General features: G+C 37.9%; 1 protein-coding gene across 1 annotated transcript; it reads left to right on the top strand.

The window, feature by feature from the left end:
* Nucleotides 1-1,304: 1,304 nt before the first annotated feature.
* Nucleotides 1,305-17,623, top strand: dcdc2 (doublecortin domain containing 2). The gene is given in 9 exon segments (XM_014973731.2): nt 1,305-2,121; nt 4,007-4,061; nt 7,481-7,557; nt 7,672-7,806; nt 7,999-8,148; nt 8,922-8,976; nt 9,162-9,345; nt 16,442-16,512; nt 16,740-17,623. Coding segments are annotated over 9 exon segments (1,791 nt in total). The 5' UTR covers nt 1,305-1,834; the 3' UTR covers nt 17,517-17,623.
* Nucleotides 17,624-18,594: the final 971 nt, after the last annotated feature.

Below are 18,594 nucleotides of genomic sequence, written 5' to 3'. Positions count from 1 at the left end.
GACTTTCTTTGGTCTTTCCCACAGAAAATGTCTGAGTAGAGCTGAAAAGATGCTTGCAAACAAAGACACATACAAACCTAAATCAGCTACATAATTTCTCTCAGGACAAGTGGGACAAAATTCCAGCGAGTTACCAAGAGGAGGAAAACACACTCATAAAATCTGATAAAAGACATGTTGCTTAACAGGCCATTGTCCCAAATACTAAGGAAAGGTATGTATATTTTTGAGTATTTGCATTAAAATGGTTCTGTGATCACGGCTTAATATCTTAATTTTTGTGAGTGCTTCATCTCTTTGAGAGATTTTTTATTTTTTTTCAGTCAGATAAATCTCTTTATCTACTTGTCCAAAAGAAAAAGAAAAGCTGCCTAATAATGATGCAGTCCTTGATATAGCGTGATGACCTCCTTAGGCCTCACCATCCCTCATTACACAGATAAACAATATGTGCTTAAATCCATTAAGCATTCAAGTTTATCCAGCTTGGAGTTAGAAAATAATATGCCCAAGAATAAGGATGTGGTTAAAATACCCACTTGTCTAATAATTATGCACACGGTATACCTACGACTTTCACTAGACGTAGCATGCATGGCAGTCATATTGCACTTGGTGACCTCTGACTTTCACAGTCAGATTTCTGACTGCAGAGGTCGCTTTGTTGTTTTTCTGGCTCAGGGTCACAGAAGATCTGACTTCAGAGCGTAAATACAGTGCACCATAACAATTCTTCATATTATCTCATTGTGTGCATTTCATCTGGTCAATTCTTGGAGGCTGAAAAAAACAATCCTCATAACTCACTCTGTTGTGTTAAAATGGACCTGGAGACGATTGATATGTCACTTTCAAACTGCTATTTATTTTTTTCTCAATACAGCAGTTTTTAGGTCACATAGGGTTGTGTGACTACTATCCATGCAAAAATATCAATGTGAGACCTTTGGATAAAACCAACAACCAAGGCATGTAATGTTCCTTATGCATTTCACTGACTTTTGAAGACCTCCATATTCCTTTTGACAGCGAGGAGAAGCCAAAGGACACAGTGTTCTTCCTGTTGTTGCGCAACACAATTAAAGTTCACAAAACAAACATGTTTTTTGTCCCACTTTCAGGATGTCACTGGGAACCCTCTGGTTCCAGGTCCCTTGGTGTCCAATTATCTTCTCGCATGGCTGCAAGGGACATACTCAGGTCTTGCACATCCGCTTGCATCGTTGTCCCAGATCATCTCTCTTACCCCACCGACTGCACCTTTTATTATTTACAGGAGCGCATTGTCACCAATGTTGAATAGTTGAGTCTTTTGCCCATTGGTTCATAATTGGCCACTTGATGATAAGAAAGTCCCATCCAGTCTGTGACAGAACAACGTGTTCCCGAAGACATGTCCCAACAGATGAGTTCCCAAGACACCTGGGTCACAGAGCGGAGGAAGCTGCAGCAGGACACCGGCTGTACAACCACCTGTAGCGCAGCACGGAGAATCGGTCCTCTTGCAGTGTACAAGAAGCCGTGAAATTTGTGGATTTTTGCTATTTTCAACTTTGAAGCAATATTCCGAACGCCTGACGTTACTTTTAAAGAAGTAAACTCTCCCTGGCTGACCTTTCAAAGCGCTGTTTGGATACCTGCGCGCTGCGTTTTAATGCTCACCTCCACCAAACCGTAAAGATCTGGCAAGGATGGATCAGCTCTGATTACATTGTCATGGCACACAGACGTGCGATTCACAGCGGGGAGCTGCTTGTTATGACTCTATCTTAACGGGTTTCTTTCCCAGTCGCCCTTTTGTCGTAGTTCTTGTTTTGTTTCCCCCAGCTCAGACATGGGTTCCGAGAAGCCAAACTTTCTCTCGCAGCCCGTGGTGAAGAACGTCTTCATGTTCCGGAACGGAGACCCTTACTACGAGGCAAGACGGATAGTTATCAACGAGAAGAGAGTGAGTAACTTCGAGACGCTGCTGCGAGAGGTCACCGGCGGGATACAGGCTCCGTTCGGGGCGGTGAGGAACATCTACACGCCGAGAGGGGGGCACAAGGTGGACCGCATGGAGAGCCTGCAGAGCGGGGAGCAGTACGTCGCTGCGGGGAAAGAGAAATTCAAAAAGCTCGAGTAAGAAAGATACAAAGGATCAAACGTCTCGTGCATGCTGTTGGATAACCCTGTGTGACGTATCCGCTGTGCTGCGAAGCGCGCGCTCTATAAATTACAGCTAATTATCAGCACTTGAGATCCTTGATTATAATAACTGGGTTTCACAGTCATTGTAGGGATAAGCAACAATGCATTCATGACAGACGCTCAGCATTCAGACCTGCTGACTGAATCCGGGTATTAACATTTACTGTGACTCAACAGTTTTGCTGAGTGCTGAGTCACAGCTTGATGAGATCAGGCCTGAAGAGGAGCATTGGCCTAAAAATAAGTGGACTTATGGATAAGATTATTAGACCCGCACATTCAAGTAGCCTGTAGAGTTTAATATGGAAGCATAAGGAGTTATGCGAATAAACACCAGCACTAGACTTAAGGCATACAGGATCTTAATCTATATTTTGCAATCTATTTCTTGCAAACACTTGCTCAAGTTTGTTAATGTTGTACTCCAAACACATACAAACCCCATAAATGAACAGAAGGGAGCAACTCTATAAAAACGAACTTTTTTTTTTTTACCTGCTCTCTGAATTCATGTTCTAAATCAGAGGCGTTAAGTCATCATGAGCACTACAGGATATGGAATTATATTGTCAGAGTTGTAAGTCAAATGTTGGCTAAGTTGTGAAAAAGATTTATTCCTTTAATGCTCCTTTAATGCCTTACACTTAGAAGGTCTTGGGTGCGATTCCTGTCACATGGGCCTTAATCTGTGGATCTTGCACTCATGTATATATATATATATATATATATATATATATATATATATAATTTAATTCTATTAGCTTTTTATCTCTCCAAATCATCTTGTATAATGTTAAAAGTTACCACAACTTTTTTTTTTTTTTTTTTTTTTATGTATATTTTTAATTAACTGAATGGTTGCAAATGTATCAGAACCCCATAAGCAGAGTGACTTACTCTTGGCACAGCCAAGCGCAGAATACGCTTGGCACTGTGTATTTTTCTATACTATTTATTTTATACTTGAAGATATGGGTACTCTCTGCTGCAGAACTACACTTTGGCTGACACTGTGTAATGCCATTCCTGTTTTGTTATTTAGGGCAACTAAGATATGTGTACATAAAATCGCACCATGAGACAGAACTACAATGCAAAAATACAAACAAACACAAACATTTGACATGGACCGCTGCATTTTGGCATCTTTTAGGAGCAATCGTATTGACTCATTACTCTCTACAATGAGTTTCATTAATGGGCATTGCTGTAAAAAAGTTAAATCTTCAGTGGTCTAGGGGTGCCAGGGGTGCCACTCAATTTGCGTATCAACATATTAGCTTGTAAGCTGCTGCCTTTAAATGTCCACATTGTCCCTTAAGGTCAATAGACAAACAATGTCCAAGGTATTTAACCAGACTGTGCACTTTCAAAACAATATGAAACAGATAAAAGACAAAAAATTCTGCTTTGCAAATTCTTCCTCTTTCATAATTTGAATTTCATTTATTTTACATTTTCTACTTTGAAATATACTTAATGTCAAACTATAAGCTGAACAATGTGCATTTACTCATAAAGGCCATCTCTATATGGATAGAAACAATCTCTCTACTGCTGTTAAGCTGTTACTTGAAGTACCAGCAGATGGATATTGACTGCAAATATTCTCATCACAAATATCTTTATGCTGTCCTTATACCATAGACAAGTTATAGCTGCAAGACCTGGGAAGATATGATAGGTATTGACATGTCCCACTCGACGTTGCAGTTTTCAGTAATGTCTGATGACCCACTGAGTATTTGTGACATACATTCACTAATTCATCACAAATGGGGGTGTACAAATAACTCATCTTCACTTCTCTTCCAAGTTATCTAGATATCGGGACCCGAAAGAAGAGGATGATGCAGACCCTGCCAGCCCAGGTGAGGCAGCAGTTTCTAATGTTCTGTCCTCGTTTAATAGCGAAGGAAAACTCCTGCCAGCTGAATTAAAACAGCGTACCTCCACTGCAGGATTAGAACCTCCTCATCCATCAATGAATTATGTTTTCATTTGACCTTTGTTGTATTGGAACACGCTGCAAGAACAATTACTCCAAAAGGCCGTTCGCCGACTGAGTGATCAAAAATGCTACAGCCTCACTGGAGGCTCCCGTGATACAGTAACCTAGTTTTACAGCATGTGCATCTCAATGTTATTGTTTACTTTACTGTAGGTGTGAGGGACCAATCATCTCCTCATGTTTCTAGCAGTAAGTAAACAGATCTGGTCATAAGACACTGTTCAGCTTCTGCAGTGGTAGAGCTGCATATCTAGACCTTTCAAGGGTAAAAAAAAAACAAAACAATTCTGTGTTTCTAAAGAAACAATTTGTGTTACTCGTGTTTTAAACATTTAAATCTACGATTAAATACGTAGAGAGTTTCTAAGTATTTGATGAAGATATTTTAGTCAAGGTGTGATGTCAAACGTTCCTCACTCTGTTGTTGTTCATGAAGAAACACTTTGCTGTTGTCTCAGTAGCCATGCATTATTGATTTATGTATCATAATCATCCCTCTTTTAATGCATCTTTAATCACCTGCTATAAAGTCACAGCCCAAGCTGGAGCAGCTAAAAGTCATGCTGCTCTCAGGTTCATGCGTTTTAATAGTTCACCTGATGTACCCTCTATCCAAATAGCAGAGACCTTGGAAGAAGTTTCTAAAATGACTTTTATTCAGGAAAGAACATGCAGGCTTATGTCACACCAAACCCATACTTTCATATCAGCTTCTGTTTTCTTTCAGGTTGTGTTCAAACTAACTGCAGTCCAACACCATTTTACTCAGATTAATCACTATTTCATGTTAGATTTTATATTTATATTTGGCGAATGACTGGCCGGTATGCATAGCAGAGTAATAGAAACCCAACAGTCGTAGCATCGTTCCACAAAAGTAAATCATTCATTAAAAGTATCATGTCCAAAAGTTGAGAAGGATCTAGTTCAATCAGTGGCATCACTCACTTTGTGACAAAACAGGTGTCAAACACAAGGGCATGTGTTCGAGATAAAGGTTGTATTGCATTGTTTAGATATATGAGTAAATCAGGTTGTTTCAGAAATTGTTCAGAATAACAGCAAACTTTCATGAAAAACTTTATCGGAAAGGGGGAAGCATATAAGGTGTGCAGAAAATAATATGGTGCTAGGACACAATAAAAAAAAAATAATAAAAAAAAACAAAAAAATAAAACCAAAGTCAAACAGAGAAACCAAAAGCTTGACAATATGAAGCTGAGCCTATGCCAAAGAGTCCCAGCAAAACTTCCATTTTTAAACGAACATGATGCTGGAGAGGTGAAAACGCAAATTAGTCCCTTCCAGATTATAGTTCTGCAGTAAACACGCAACCCTGAATCTACCATCGCAAATCACTTTGTCACTTCATGTCACACAGGTCAGCCTGGTGATATCACAGGCCCTGAGTGCCCACAGCATGCGCTGCGATTGAAAAAAACTTAAGAGACACCTCAGAGCATTTGTAAGAGTTAACGTCGCAATCCTCCTGTCGACTTCTTAAATCCATTCGGTGCTTGAAACACACGTGCGCATGTTGTGCACCATCATCAACATTTTCCTATCAGCAGCAGAATGTGGGGAGCGACATATTGCTCAGATCAGACTGACTCTGGAAAATCACGCGGCTCATCCATTATCCCCGCACACCGCAGACCCCAGCTGCTCCTGTCTGCGCTTGCTATCGTAGCTATCAACACCTCACGCTCACTCCGCAATCCGCTGTGACTCCTCGCACTTCGTAGTGCTTAAAGGCTGGTGGCTACATCACAAAGGTTGATCAGAGGTGTAATGTCGGTGGAGTGACTTCCACCCCCCATTTCATGTTGGGACCTTACAATCGATCGGGAGTCGTAGAGATCACAGAACGAAAACATTATCTGAAAAGGGCCATTGACTGACCGACAGAGACATGGTGAAACTTTTTTATGGACTAATGAAAGCAAGCTTGTTCTGTTTGGGTCTAGAAGCCCTAAGGAGTTTTGTCATATACACTCAAAACACTAATTTGAAACTACGGTACACTCCAAAGTATTGTGGCTCAGGCACAATGCCTTAAGGTTGTTTCTCATAGTGTCAGGCCAATTTAGTATTGTTTGGATACAGGCACTGCTCTCTTGTGCTGAATAAGCCTATGCCCTTGAAATAGGTATTTCCACATTAATTATTTTTTTGTAACCACGTTGCCATTACTATAGAGGGACCATAAATAACAAGGTGCAAAACTGTAATTTGCTTATTGCAGAAAATGCTGAGGCTTTTAGATTTTATTAGCATTCTGTAAAAAGTACTTTTTATGGACCAAAGTGGTGTACATAAAGATAAAAACTTAATAATTCAGATATTGTAAAAGCTGAGATTTTTTTGGTATGTGAGAAACAAAGCCCTCTGGTGAAAAACACAAGTGTGGCATTTTGTCAAAGCTGCTCTCAGGTAGCAACATAATCTATTTGGCCTCTGCATGGATTTTACCTCTGAATATGAACTTCTAAGATGGCAGGCACAGTACAACAAAAAGGATCGTCTTACAGAACCTTGCTTTGTTTGTTGCTGGCTAGAACTAAGTGGGTGCTGCCTATTTCTCAAGTTTTTTTTTTTAATTTTTATTATTATTTTATTTTATTTTTCTTTACAGAAAAAAAAATAAAAGTGGTTGTTGTGGTGGTTTATTTGCATTTTTCTCCAACATGTTTTGTCTGGAACAATTTGTCAGCTTGGCAGTATATCTTTTTTTTTATTGTTTTGCTCTTAACCAGTTGCCGGGTCAGGATCCCTATCTTAGAGTCTCAGTGGGTTAAAGGTGTTAAGGGACAGAACCTGTCGGACTCACCCTGTGCAGTCTCATAGGACCTCTTATGTGTTTGGTGCCAAATAAATCCGAGACCGATAATTATTAGTCTTTTTTTTTTTTTTTTGTTCTTTTAGCAGTTTGTCTTCTTTAGTCCTGCCATTTGGAGTTCATTTACTGTTTTTGTTCATATGACTAATGTCTTAAGTACAAAGTAAAAGTTCCACCTGTAATTGCAAACCTTTCCCAGTTGTGGCTTCATCTCCCCATAGTTTTAAACAAACAAGTGTGTACATGGCAGTAAAGTCACTGGACAATACTATCCTCATTGCATTCATTAGGTTTTAGAGTCTTTAAAGGGACATTATTCTAAACCCCTGGCTATTTTTATACCAGCTCAGATGGGGTTATGCTGTAACATGCGGCATAAAAATGTTTTAGTATTTATACTTAAACAATTAATGGGAATATTTTTCTCTCTCTCTTCTCAGGCCAGACCACTCCCACAAAATCGAATCATTGTGTCGGCACGATTTCTAAAACCCATCAAAGAACCATGCACGATATTGTGAGTAGAGCTCTACCACTCACTGACACTTTTTGGATTTTTTATTTTTTTGCCCTTGACATTACATCGAAGCATAGAATGTCGCTGTTGCATTGTGTGTGTTCTTTTGGATAGTGTCGTAGCAAACGGTGATGTGTTGAACCCTGCGATGAGACTGCTGATCCACCAGAGGATGATGGACCAGTTTGAAAGAATACTAGAAATGATTACGGAAAAGATGGGCCTGCGAGTCCTGGGAGGTGTGCGAAGGTAAACATGGATTGCATAAATGGACTTTCTGTCTCTCTATATTGTCTTGTGTGCATGCATGTCTGTCATCACTACTTCAGTATACGCAAAGGACATTTCGTTTGCGTATACTGAAAACTTAAAAAAAATATATATATATTGAGTGCTATTTGTTGAAACAAAAAGTGGTTGTCCTCCATTTTTGCTCCGTAGTCTCTACACCTACGAAGGCCATCAGGTGGCTGATGGGAGCAAGCTGGAGTGCGGGCAGCTTTACGTGGCTGTGGGCAGAGAGAGATTTAAGAAGCTTCCATACAGTGACCTTCTCTTCACTAGGCCCAAAGGAACAAGAAGGATCAGAGGGTAAGCTGTGTGCTGCAGAAAATCCATGGAAATGACTCGAGCAAAAATGTTCAGAGTGAGCAGTTTCACAATTGCATTTGAATTAAGTTTGACATTTTTCTCATTAATTTAAACCACTTTTCTGAACACACTTTAATAATTCCTTCTTAGAGATCACCTTCTTCTTCATAAAGTTATGCAATATGCAATATAAGTTAGGGCTGACTTTATGGATGTTTTCTTGTCTTTGTTAGGTTATAGTCATGCAGCTCTAAAAAAATGTTGAGACACAAAAATAAAAAAGAGATATTTTGCATGTGAGTTTGAGAAATTCAGAGCAGTTATAAAATGTGCCTGAATTCAAGATAAAACAATAAATTCTCCACACATGCACCATATATTCTTGGTATACATTAAAATCTCTCTCTCTCTCTCTCTCTCTCTCTCTCTCTCTCTCTCTCTCTCTCTCTCTCTCTCTATATATATATATATATATATATATATATATATATATATATATATAATTTTTTTTTTTGCTTCATTGGATTGATATGTTATGCTAATACTTATGTTTTATGCTTATGATCATAAAAAATAAGTTATTGTAGTAGAACATTATTATGTTATTTATTGTCAATGTTTTTTTTTTTTTTCTGTTTTGACATGTACAAAATTTATTTTGAGGATAATTTTGCATACTATTTTTCTAAAGTGCATGTAAGGCAGCGGAACAGACTAAGTCATCTCCAAAATGGATTATTCATGTCATTTTTTTTTTATTTTTTATTTTTCAGAATGAAGGCTCATTCTTTACCACCCATCTATCGATTCTCAAAACGGAGTGGAAATGTAAGAGCTGACGACTATCAGGTTTTATGTTTTATGACGCCATGTTTGATGGAAACATCTTCATTTTACAAAAGCAGCTCAAAATCCTAAAGTCACTACATGTATTGTGGAAAACTATGTAGGACTGTAAATCTAGTCCTGAGTTTTCCCACGTTATTAATCAGTTTGATTTTCCTGTGCCTCAGAGTAAATCCACAGGTCGTTCCAGCGACAGTGGGGATAGGGACTCCAAAGCCTCTCCTCCAAACCACTGCGACAACAGCAAGGAGCACCTGGCGTCTGCTGTGAGAGAGATCTCTCAGGCGAGGCTGCTCACCCTTAGGAAGAAGAAAAGTGGACAAAGCATCACGGCCGACTCACCTGACAACGGTAACGCACATGTTGACTACAGAAATAAAAGGATACGTTAGTCTAAGGAAGGATAAAATGTAATACTCGCTAGCCTAAATTGGTCTTGTGGTTATTATGTTTTTGAAGCAGCAGCAGGTGAATCGGGTCAATCTGGCAGCAGCTGTGTTGCATCAGCAAGTCTGCAACCATAGAAAAAAAAAAAAATCACAATTGTTTATGTCCACAGAAATACTTTCTGTAGGTGCTCACGTTGCTAATTTAAATCACTTTAAAATATATTACTGACCATATTTAACATTTATTGGAGACATTAGTCATTTTTGATTAACACCAAATGTATATAATAGTAATAAATTAATGCAATCAAGGCTGCTGAAGTGAGACATTGAAAACAGCTCCTTTTAGAGCTTATGTAACTTGCTGCATGCCTGCATGGCCACTAAGTGGCACTGTTGCTCTGTGAATCACAGACTTTAAAATTGAACTGGCTTGCATGGGGACTTTGACCAAGAAACACATTACATCATTATTCAGGCTTGTGAGCAACATGGTGTAAAGTCCTGGACAAAGAAAGAAAGAACAAAAAAAAAGAAGAATGCATTTTTTGTTTTTAATTTTGTTCTTAGGAGTGACTTATAATCATTTGTTCTTCCTGAACAGATGTTTTCGGTTAATGAAATGTGGCAGATCACAAGGATGTTTTTTGCACAATGCAGGGAACCAATAATTGAACTCCTGCTGCTTGAACCATTACATCATCTATTACCTGATGGTGTCTCTTTTTTGGGGGTGTGGGGGGGAGGGTGTTTCTCTTGTCGGCTGACACCAGAACTACAGAGAAGTGTGGATAATTTGTGTCGTGGGAGCTGGCATTTTGAATCCAAAGAGAGTATTCAGAAACATCTGTCTGCCGTTTGCTCACTTCGGTCCGCACACACATAGCATACACATATTTTTATATTTTTTTTCCTACTGCCCCACAGTAATTTCACCCTGAAAATCCATCTTTCGGGACATCGAACTAGAGCAACAGACAATCATGTTACATTATTGGTCACATTGGATGACATTGAGCGAAATCGTATTTAGAAAACAGAGCATGAAAACAAGATCAGGCATGTGACAGGACGGCTTGACTCATTTGGAAGCATTTTGCTTCCTCAGACACACACCGCAGACACACGCGCACACACACTCTATTGTTTAACCTTTTAAATCTCTTACAATGGCTGTCATGTTAACAAGATGCAATGGTTTGCTTTTATTTGTTTAGTTTTGTAGCAAGATCGCGGCGTCTTTGAGGAATTTTTTTCTGCCTCTGTCCATGGTTCTGATTGACTTTTTATTAGAACTGTAGGTTAAGATTCTCTTTTTAAGTTACTGTCACAGTAAAGCAATTTTACAGTGATGTTTGTGCAGTTTTATAAATTACTACAGTCTATTTTTGTTTCGATATAGGGCTGCACCTCAAATCATAAACAAGATCAATTCTTTGAGTGGTATACAGCTGAAACAAGACACGTAATCTTTTTTTTTCTCCCTGCCTGACATTCAATCAGACTATTTTATTTCCACTTTTAGTTTAGTAGCGGACATAAATGTCTGAAATATGCCACTTCATGTGCAATAAATGTATAATGTATGAGGTTTCCCTTTAGAGATTATTATCACTGCTAATGTTTCATTAAATGGACTTTTTTAAAACTTGCTTACAAGGAGACAAGACAGATTCCAGACAATAAAATTAGACAGATGATATTTGTACAATAAAGTTATGTTTTAGGTAGCATAGCCGCTTCGAAGAGTAATAATTGACATAACTTTTAAGAAGGAACGTAAATGAAAAGTGAAATGAGTTACCAGCAGGAGGGGATGTCAAAGCTGAATATGTATTTCCCTAATTCAACACAAATCCTGGTAACAATCAAGTACAATAAAAAGCACAGTGGTTGTTATTTCTTTTGTTGCAGAGAGCATAAGCAAAGTGACATCGAGCCAAGAATTAAAGAAACAGTTTCATCTCTTTTGTTGCTCTTTGCTCCTTTCCAAACCCAAATTCATTCTTTCCCAGGACAGGCAAGAAATAGTTCATTTATATGCAGTACTAACTTTATTTTACGTATTCAGAACAGAACCAGGGAGGGCTTTAGTGATAATTTCCCTTCACGTAATCATGCTCTGACAGGGTGCGAGACGAACACGTTTCACCAGAGGACGCCACAAATAACAGGATTATAAAGTTGGCACATTGTTCGGAAAGAACACCTCATGAAAAAGCACACTTCAGATCCGAAACATGAAACGGTCACATGAGATCATCACAGATCATTGCAAATTTGCTTCTGAGTGGGCGTCGATCGAGTAAGAGATATAGTCCTTCTGTTCTTACGTGACCGTGTTGGTCCCTGCGTGTGCGTGTGTGTGTGAGTGTGTTTGTACGCTGTTTCCAATTAGTCACTGTCTGTCACCTGCTGGCGAGTATGACCACAGCAGTCTCGGTACGCTGCGCCGTAAAGGCTTCAACTTTTTCTGCTTCGTTGGAGTGATGGCGCTGGAGAGTGACAGCGAGGACAAGGGGCGTAGCGGCGGCGCGAGAACTCAATCAGTAAAGGTCATAGACTGAATGTGAACTGACTGTAACAAACACGAGGCTTTACCAGCACACTGTGTGTGTGCGTGAGTGTGTGTGTCAACACAGGTGTAAAAGCCTCATCCAAATGAGGTAAATTATTGATCCAACTTGGCCTGTGTTTGCCGTTTTGTTTTAAAAAAAAACACATTCATGCTCAATTTGGGCAGAGGCAATTAGCAGTTGTTTCTGACCTCGGAATAGAAATGGGATGTTTATCAGTGCTCCCTTACTTAAGGGCCCCTGTGACCAATTCAGTTAATGGCTCCCTTGAGAAGAGGGAAGAAGTAAAAGGATGAGGAGTGAGCATGGAGAGAGGAGCCTAAAAAAAGAGAAAAGGATGTATCTGGAAAAAGGTGAAGAGGGGAAGATAAAAGAGAGGGTTGAAGTACATATATATATATATATATATATATATATATATATATATATATATATATATATATATATATATATATATATATATATATATATGTATATATATATATATATATATATATATATATATATATGTATATATATATATATATATATATGTCTATATTTCGTCTTATATCTGTTGTCTCTAATCTAGTTTGCATGGCCCATTTGTTCGGTGGGGTCCATCTGAGCGGCTGCGATAGAAGCTTTAGGTTATGTGATGCTTGAATCAGCACGAGACATCAGAAGCACTCTGACATACAGTCTGCATTACTACATAAGTAAAAAGCTGACATTTGGGGGAATCTGTTGGTTGTCTGGAATCTTCAGAAGTCATTTGAAAACGCTTTGGTTCGAGGATTTGTGTTCAATGTTGTGAGCTGAAGTGACATGCAAGAAATATCAATACCTCTCCAGCATTTACAGATATGATCATTTTACAACCAAAGATGAAGAAAATGGTTCACGGTTTTTCATAAAAACGTAAAAAGTGTGATATTTTATACGTGGTAAACCCCCTTTACGACTCCTAAAAGTTTTTTTTTTTTTTTTTCAAAAACGTTACTCAACTAAATGTATCTGAATAAAAGCAATTTAGTTACTCCACTTATACCTTGAGTGCACAATTCCCTTCTGAAACACAGTGGTGGCAGCAGCAGCCAGTGGGGATCCTTTACGTGATCAGGGTGAACAAAAACAGCTTAGAGCTGCAAAAGTCCTGAGAGTGAGTGAAACTTCAGGAACAATGGCCTTTGCATATCCGTGTGTTAGAATGGCCTAGTCGAAGTTTTGACTTAAATTAATGTATAATTTTTTAGCACAGTTTGCTAAAAAATTATTATCGGATGCATATTATTATCAAATATGCATCTGATTTTACCTTTTTTTTTTTTTTACCCAATCAAATCACTCACAGTCAGAGGAAAACAGCATCAAAATGACTAGTTATTGATCAACCAATGATTACAAGTACAAAAAGTTGTGTGGTTTCCAAACCGTGTTTTAAAACATCTGTTATGCTTTGCTTATTTTCTTTGAGGCAGTTAAACACATAGTAATGCATAAGTATTTCATACTTGAGTATCCGAAAGCAAGCGGGCCATTCAGGTGAAAAACCTTTGACTAATAAAGACACCCAGTGTTCAGGGAACTGTGAGGGAAAAAAAAAAAAAAAAAAATACAGCGAGAGAGAGAAAGAACATCCTGAGTGAATTATTTAAGCTGAAGCCATGACCTTTACAAATACGACTCTGCCTGTCTGCCTGCAACATTGTTAGGCTTTGATTTAATGTCAGAGCTATCTCAACACAAGGCTGCACATTACTATCGATATGACACTAAATAACAGAAATAGCTCTTTCAAGAGACGCATTTATGCATTTATTTAGATTCATGCTGAAATAATACCAAACATAAATGCAGTTGAAACGTTTAATTATTGTATTGTATATACAGTACATATGTATGGATGTATATTTATTTTAGAATCCAAGCTCCAGAGCAGCTGCTTGGATTCAAATAGGCTGTCTTAAAGTAAAACAAACAGGATGTTTAGAAGAGCCTCTCCAAAGCCCCAGGAGGTTTTCTGCAACCTTTTCTCTGAGGTGAATGAGCTTTGGGACCAGGGAACTGAACTTTGCAAGGAGAGATGTGTGTGCGCGTGTGTATGCGTGTGTGCTTGATTAGGGTTTATTATCATTATTTCAAAGTTTGGAAAAGAGAAAAAAGATTTTAAAGCTATTTTTAAAAACCATCTTTTATGTCCACACTTTATTACCTGTCTCGCACTTATCTTAGTTTACTCAGGATTATAATTTGTCATATTTTATAAAAGTCACAAGCACAAAAAGTAACATTTTTTTTGATTATACAATTTCTGCTATTATTTATCTTCATATCTTCAAATTTACTTAACCATTCAAATAAATAGTCTTACATGCAATAAGCACATTTTTTATGTGTCGGTTTGTACTTATTAGCAGGGCTGGATTGAAACTGTTGAGTTTTGTGTGTTTCTTGGATTTTTAAGGAATGTTTCAGGGTTTTGCGCCTCATATCTTTATTTATTATTAAAATGACGTCAATAATGATAACCTAATCAACTAAACGTAAACTTCATCAACAACGAAAACAGTTGTGACCAAAAAAAATATAACATGTCTGTAAGCAAAGACGGAGTCTCCTCCTTAAGCGATGAGAGGATCTCTTCCGAGTCTATCATTTCATCTCCAGTCGTGCTTTGCTGCGATTCTTTTAAACAACAAACATTTACAACTTTCCCTCCTATGATAATGGCTGCAAGAGCCATTTGTGCACACAATTACACCCACTTACAGCTCCATCCTTGCTGATGGATGAGCTTTGGCTTTAAACCTGAACTGTGGGTGCGATCTGTTTTTGAGCCAGTTGTGAGTAAATTAAATGTATGCATGCATTTGGATGATGATGGAATAAAAGAAAAACAAAAAAGTTTCACATTCTCATAGGTTACCTCTAACATGAGGCGGTCTGAATATCTGCAGCACCAGATCGCAGACGTACTTAGATTCAATCGGGAGCAGGAAGCTGATATTTTAAATGTTGTTTTCAATGAGATTTAGCATTTTCATGAGCCCGAGCCTCTTCCTTCTCAAATTACGTTAAGTTGTTTAGAGTCGTGGCAGCTCATCCTCTGCTTACAGCTCCTCTCTCAGCCGCCTGGCCCTCGCTCCTAATGAATGCAAGTAATTTCCATAAAATATTCTTAAAAAGGGTCCACTGTTATTACCATAACGTTTCATCTTTCACCGTGGCTAAACTTCAATCGGTTTTGCATTTTAAATGCATTAAATGTCTCCATAAACCCTTCTAATCTCTACCCGAGTCATTTTTCTTCCTTAACAGCTTTGTGTAGAAAGGAAAACTAATATTAAAGACATTAATTACTCTCTTCTGTTTTTTTTGTTTTTTTTCCACCTTATTTCTGTTTGGAAACTTTAGTCTCATCCGGTGTTTGAGAACAAGTGTGTAATTATGTTGTTTATCAGAGCGTAGAGTTGAGTTCGTCCTATGATATTCAGCAGCAACAAATGCAGAGCCTTTGATGAGCATGCTCACATGCAAGCTGAAAAGCAATATATTAATTTTGCACATCAGCAAACCTTCTTTGCTGGGCTGACTGGCTTAATAGAAATGAGAAGTTATTGAGCTGCTGTAAAAGAGCTTCATTTAATTGACAGGACTGACACTGCAGTGTTGATTTTGAGTGTTTTAAAAGTGTCCTCTTCACATTATATGGCAACAGCTAGGGTAACATCTAATGCAACGTACTGTATGCCAACCTGCAAAGAGATAACACTGTAATCCAATGAGAGAATATGAATGAATGAATATGCACTCACTCTGTTTTGATTCTTGTAGTGAGATCATCTTTAATGTTTTTTTTTTTCTTTTCCATTGTCCACAAGGTGTCAGCGTTGTGCTGTTTGCTCAAGTCTAAGGGCACAGCAGTGAAATGAAAGGATAATGAGTCTAACAACAATTGTCTCACTGGAGGGTGAACAAAAGCTTTCTTATTTTTGGATTTTATGGATGCATGAAAATAATTAATTTGGGGGAAACTCAGGAAATGTTTTTACCTGGTTTTAAAATTCCGAGCAGAGAGCATGAAAACAAGCTTGAACTTTCAACAGAATAATAAGCTCGTGTTTTGAGAACTGACATGGCTCTAGTTATCCACATAAAAAACATATTATTGACATTTTACTTTTAAAAAGCTTCTAATTTCTTTGAAGCTTTAGGTAGTTAATTTTTTTCAGTGTCAGTCACCTTAACTGGTACCGTTAGTAAAAATGTCTGTAAATCAACCCATCGTTTATCACAGTAGCCTAATTTCACACTAGAGATCATATCAAACCGATGTGAAAAGTGACTCATTATCTGAGACTCATGGTCAGTGAAACAAGACATTTTTTGTGTGTGTGTGTGTGTGTGTGTGTGTGATGTAAGACATAGAAATATATATGTTTAAGTCCATAGGGTCCTTTAATTAAGCTTTTTTATTATTTTTTTTCTTTCTGTTTCCAGATGACAGAGAACCACAGAATGACAGTGAAGACACAGAGAGCAAAACCTCCCAAGATCAGAGAGCTGAAGAGGTATGAACGTAAAAGATCGATTCTATTGATCTAATGAAAATGGATGTGCTGGTAAATTTGTTTGGTTCATTGATCTTGCTAAATTAGAATCATCTTACATTGTTTTCTCAAATTCTTTTAAACATGTATTTACAACCCTTGTACTCCCACCGCCTTCTAATAGAAATTCACACTGTCGTTAAGACACATCTTTCTAAGAAAACTCTTCTCATATTTCTGTGTTACAGAAATCTGATGCATCTGATGGCCAGAGGGCTTCAAAAGAGGACAGTGAAAATACTGAAGAGGAACCCTGTTCTGAAAACGCCACGGAAACAGATGGACCCACAAGCAAAGATGACAAGGAACAGATCCAAGACACAAATGTTGCAAAAGAAGAAGAGGAGAAGGAAGCTGATGAGCAAAATGATGAAAAAGAAGAGGGAGGTACTGACATGAATGAGCAGAAGGTGGAGGAAGTTGAAGAAGTGAAGGAAGAGAGTAAGAATGAGGTTAATATCGAGGATCAGGCGTCCACCAGCAGTCCTGTTGATGATAAGCCCCAGGACAATAAAGAGCTAAAGGACGGTCTAACTACATCCTCTGAGGCTAAGAAAGAGCAATACGATGATACAGAAGAAGATAAGCAAGAGAGGGCTGGTGGTAATAGGGAGGAAAGCAGCAATGGGCACAGTAATGATGCAGACATTGGGGAGGCACGAAAGGAGATAGAAAACAGCAGCATGCCTGGCGAGACTCAGTCGGATAACGAGAAAAAAGGAAGCGGAGCTACTAGAAGCAGCAGCAGGACCAGTAACCAGGAGGAAGATGTGATCAAATCAAAAGATGAGGCTCCCATAGAGAAGATTAACGGACAGGGGAACGGAAAGGTAGAAACTCAAGTAGAGCCAGAAACAAATAATTCAGCTAGTCGTGAAGACGCCACAGAAGCAAGAGAGTAAGAGGACGATGTTGCTAAAGACAATCAAGACAACTAAAGTAGCAGAGAGAAAAGGAAACCCTAAAACTAAAATGAGCATTTGCAGAGAAGAATAATAAAAAAAAAATAGCAATAATACCACAATTAATGGAACTATGCGTTGAGGTTTCCATTGATTTTTCAAAAAGAAAAGTTCATAACTATAAGCAGATAAAGTCTTTCAATGCCTTTGACTAACTTCTACAGACACAGCTAAACCAATGAAAGCTACTGTTTTGTGATAACTATTTATTTAGCATATTAATGAATATGGTTAACTCTTAAGGTGCTTTGTTTAAAGAAACAATCTGTGAGCTCTGTAGTTTTGAGAAAGTTTATGTTAACATTACAGTGAACATAAACCTTGCAAACTCTCGTAGTCGTCTACACAGCCAACATGGTCTGACAGTCTTGTATTAATGCAACATCCTCACTGTATAGTCAAAATGTAAAATCTATTTATTTACCTATTCATTTATATTTGTCAGCTATCTGAAGAATAAAACTGTATAAATCAAGAAAACATATTTTTTGAGTCATGTTAATAATTCATTTTCATATTTCAGGGTCAGTCTTTGGCTGCTGATTTTCACTAAAGTTTACACTTTTTTGGAGGAGTTCTAGGTCTCTATTGTACCATCTGCTTTTTTCCAAGTACCAGCATTAGAAAATATGACTCCCTGCATGACGCTGCCACCACTATGCATGACAGATGGTGTTCTCTTGTGTGTTTGGAGTCTATGCTTTTAGTTGCTGTCTCCACACATCAGATTTGTACAGTTCTTTTATTCCGTCTTGGGAGTTTCTTTTTGGTACTGTGGTGTTTATAAATCAGAAATAGCTCAGGTTCGCTCTGGGTTTTAAACATTTTTCTGATTAGGGTAAAGAAGATAATAGAAAACAAATTGGGTCCAGAATTATTATCATTATTATTATTTTTTTTTTTCTGTTTCATTTTCTAAAACTATTTCCAAAGTGGTATGGAGGGTGGTACCACCAACTGAAAAGTAAATAGAAGAAAATGAAAAAAAAAAGAGAATGCAAAATATGGTCAATATCAGTTCCTGCAAAGAATAATAATAATGAAAAATAATATAAAATGATTTAGAATTTGTATTGTGCAT

Source organism: Poecilia mexicana, unplaced genomic scaffold, assembly GCF_051168715.1.
Source record: "Poecilia mexicana isolate PSO_F unplaced genomic scaffold, ASM5116871v1 scaffold_16, whole genome shotgun sequence".
Classification (NCBI taxonomy): Eukaryota; Metazoa; Chordata; class Actinopteri; order Cyprinodontiformes; family Poeciliidae; genus Poecilia; species Poecilia mexicana.
This window is presented reverse-complemented; position numbering and strand designations above follow the sequence as displayed.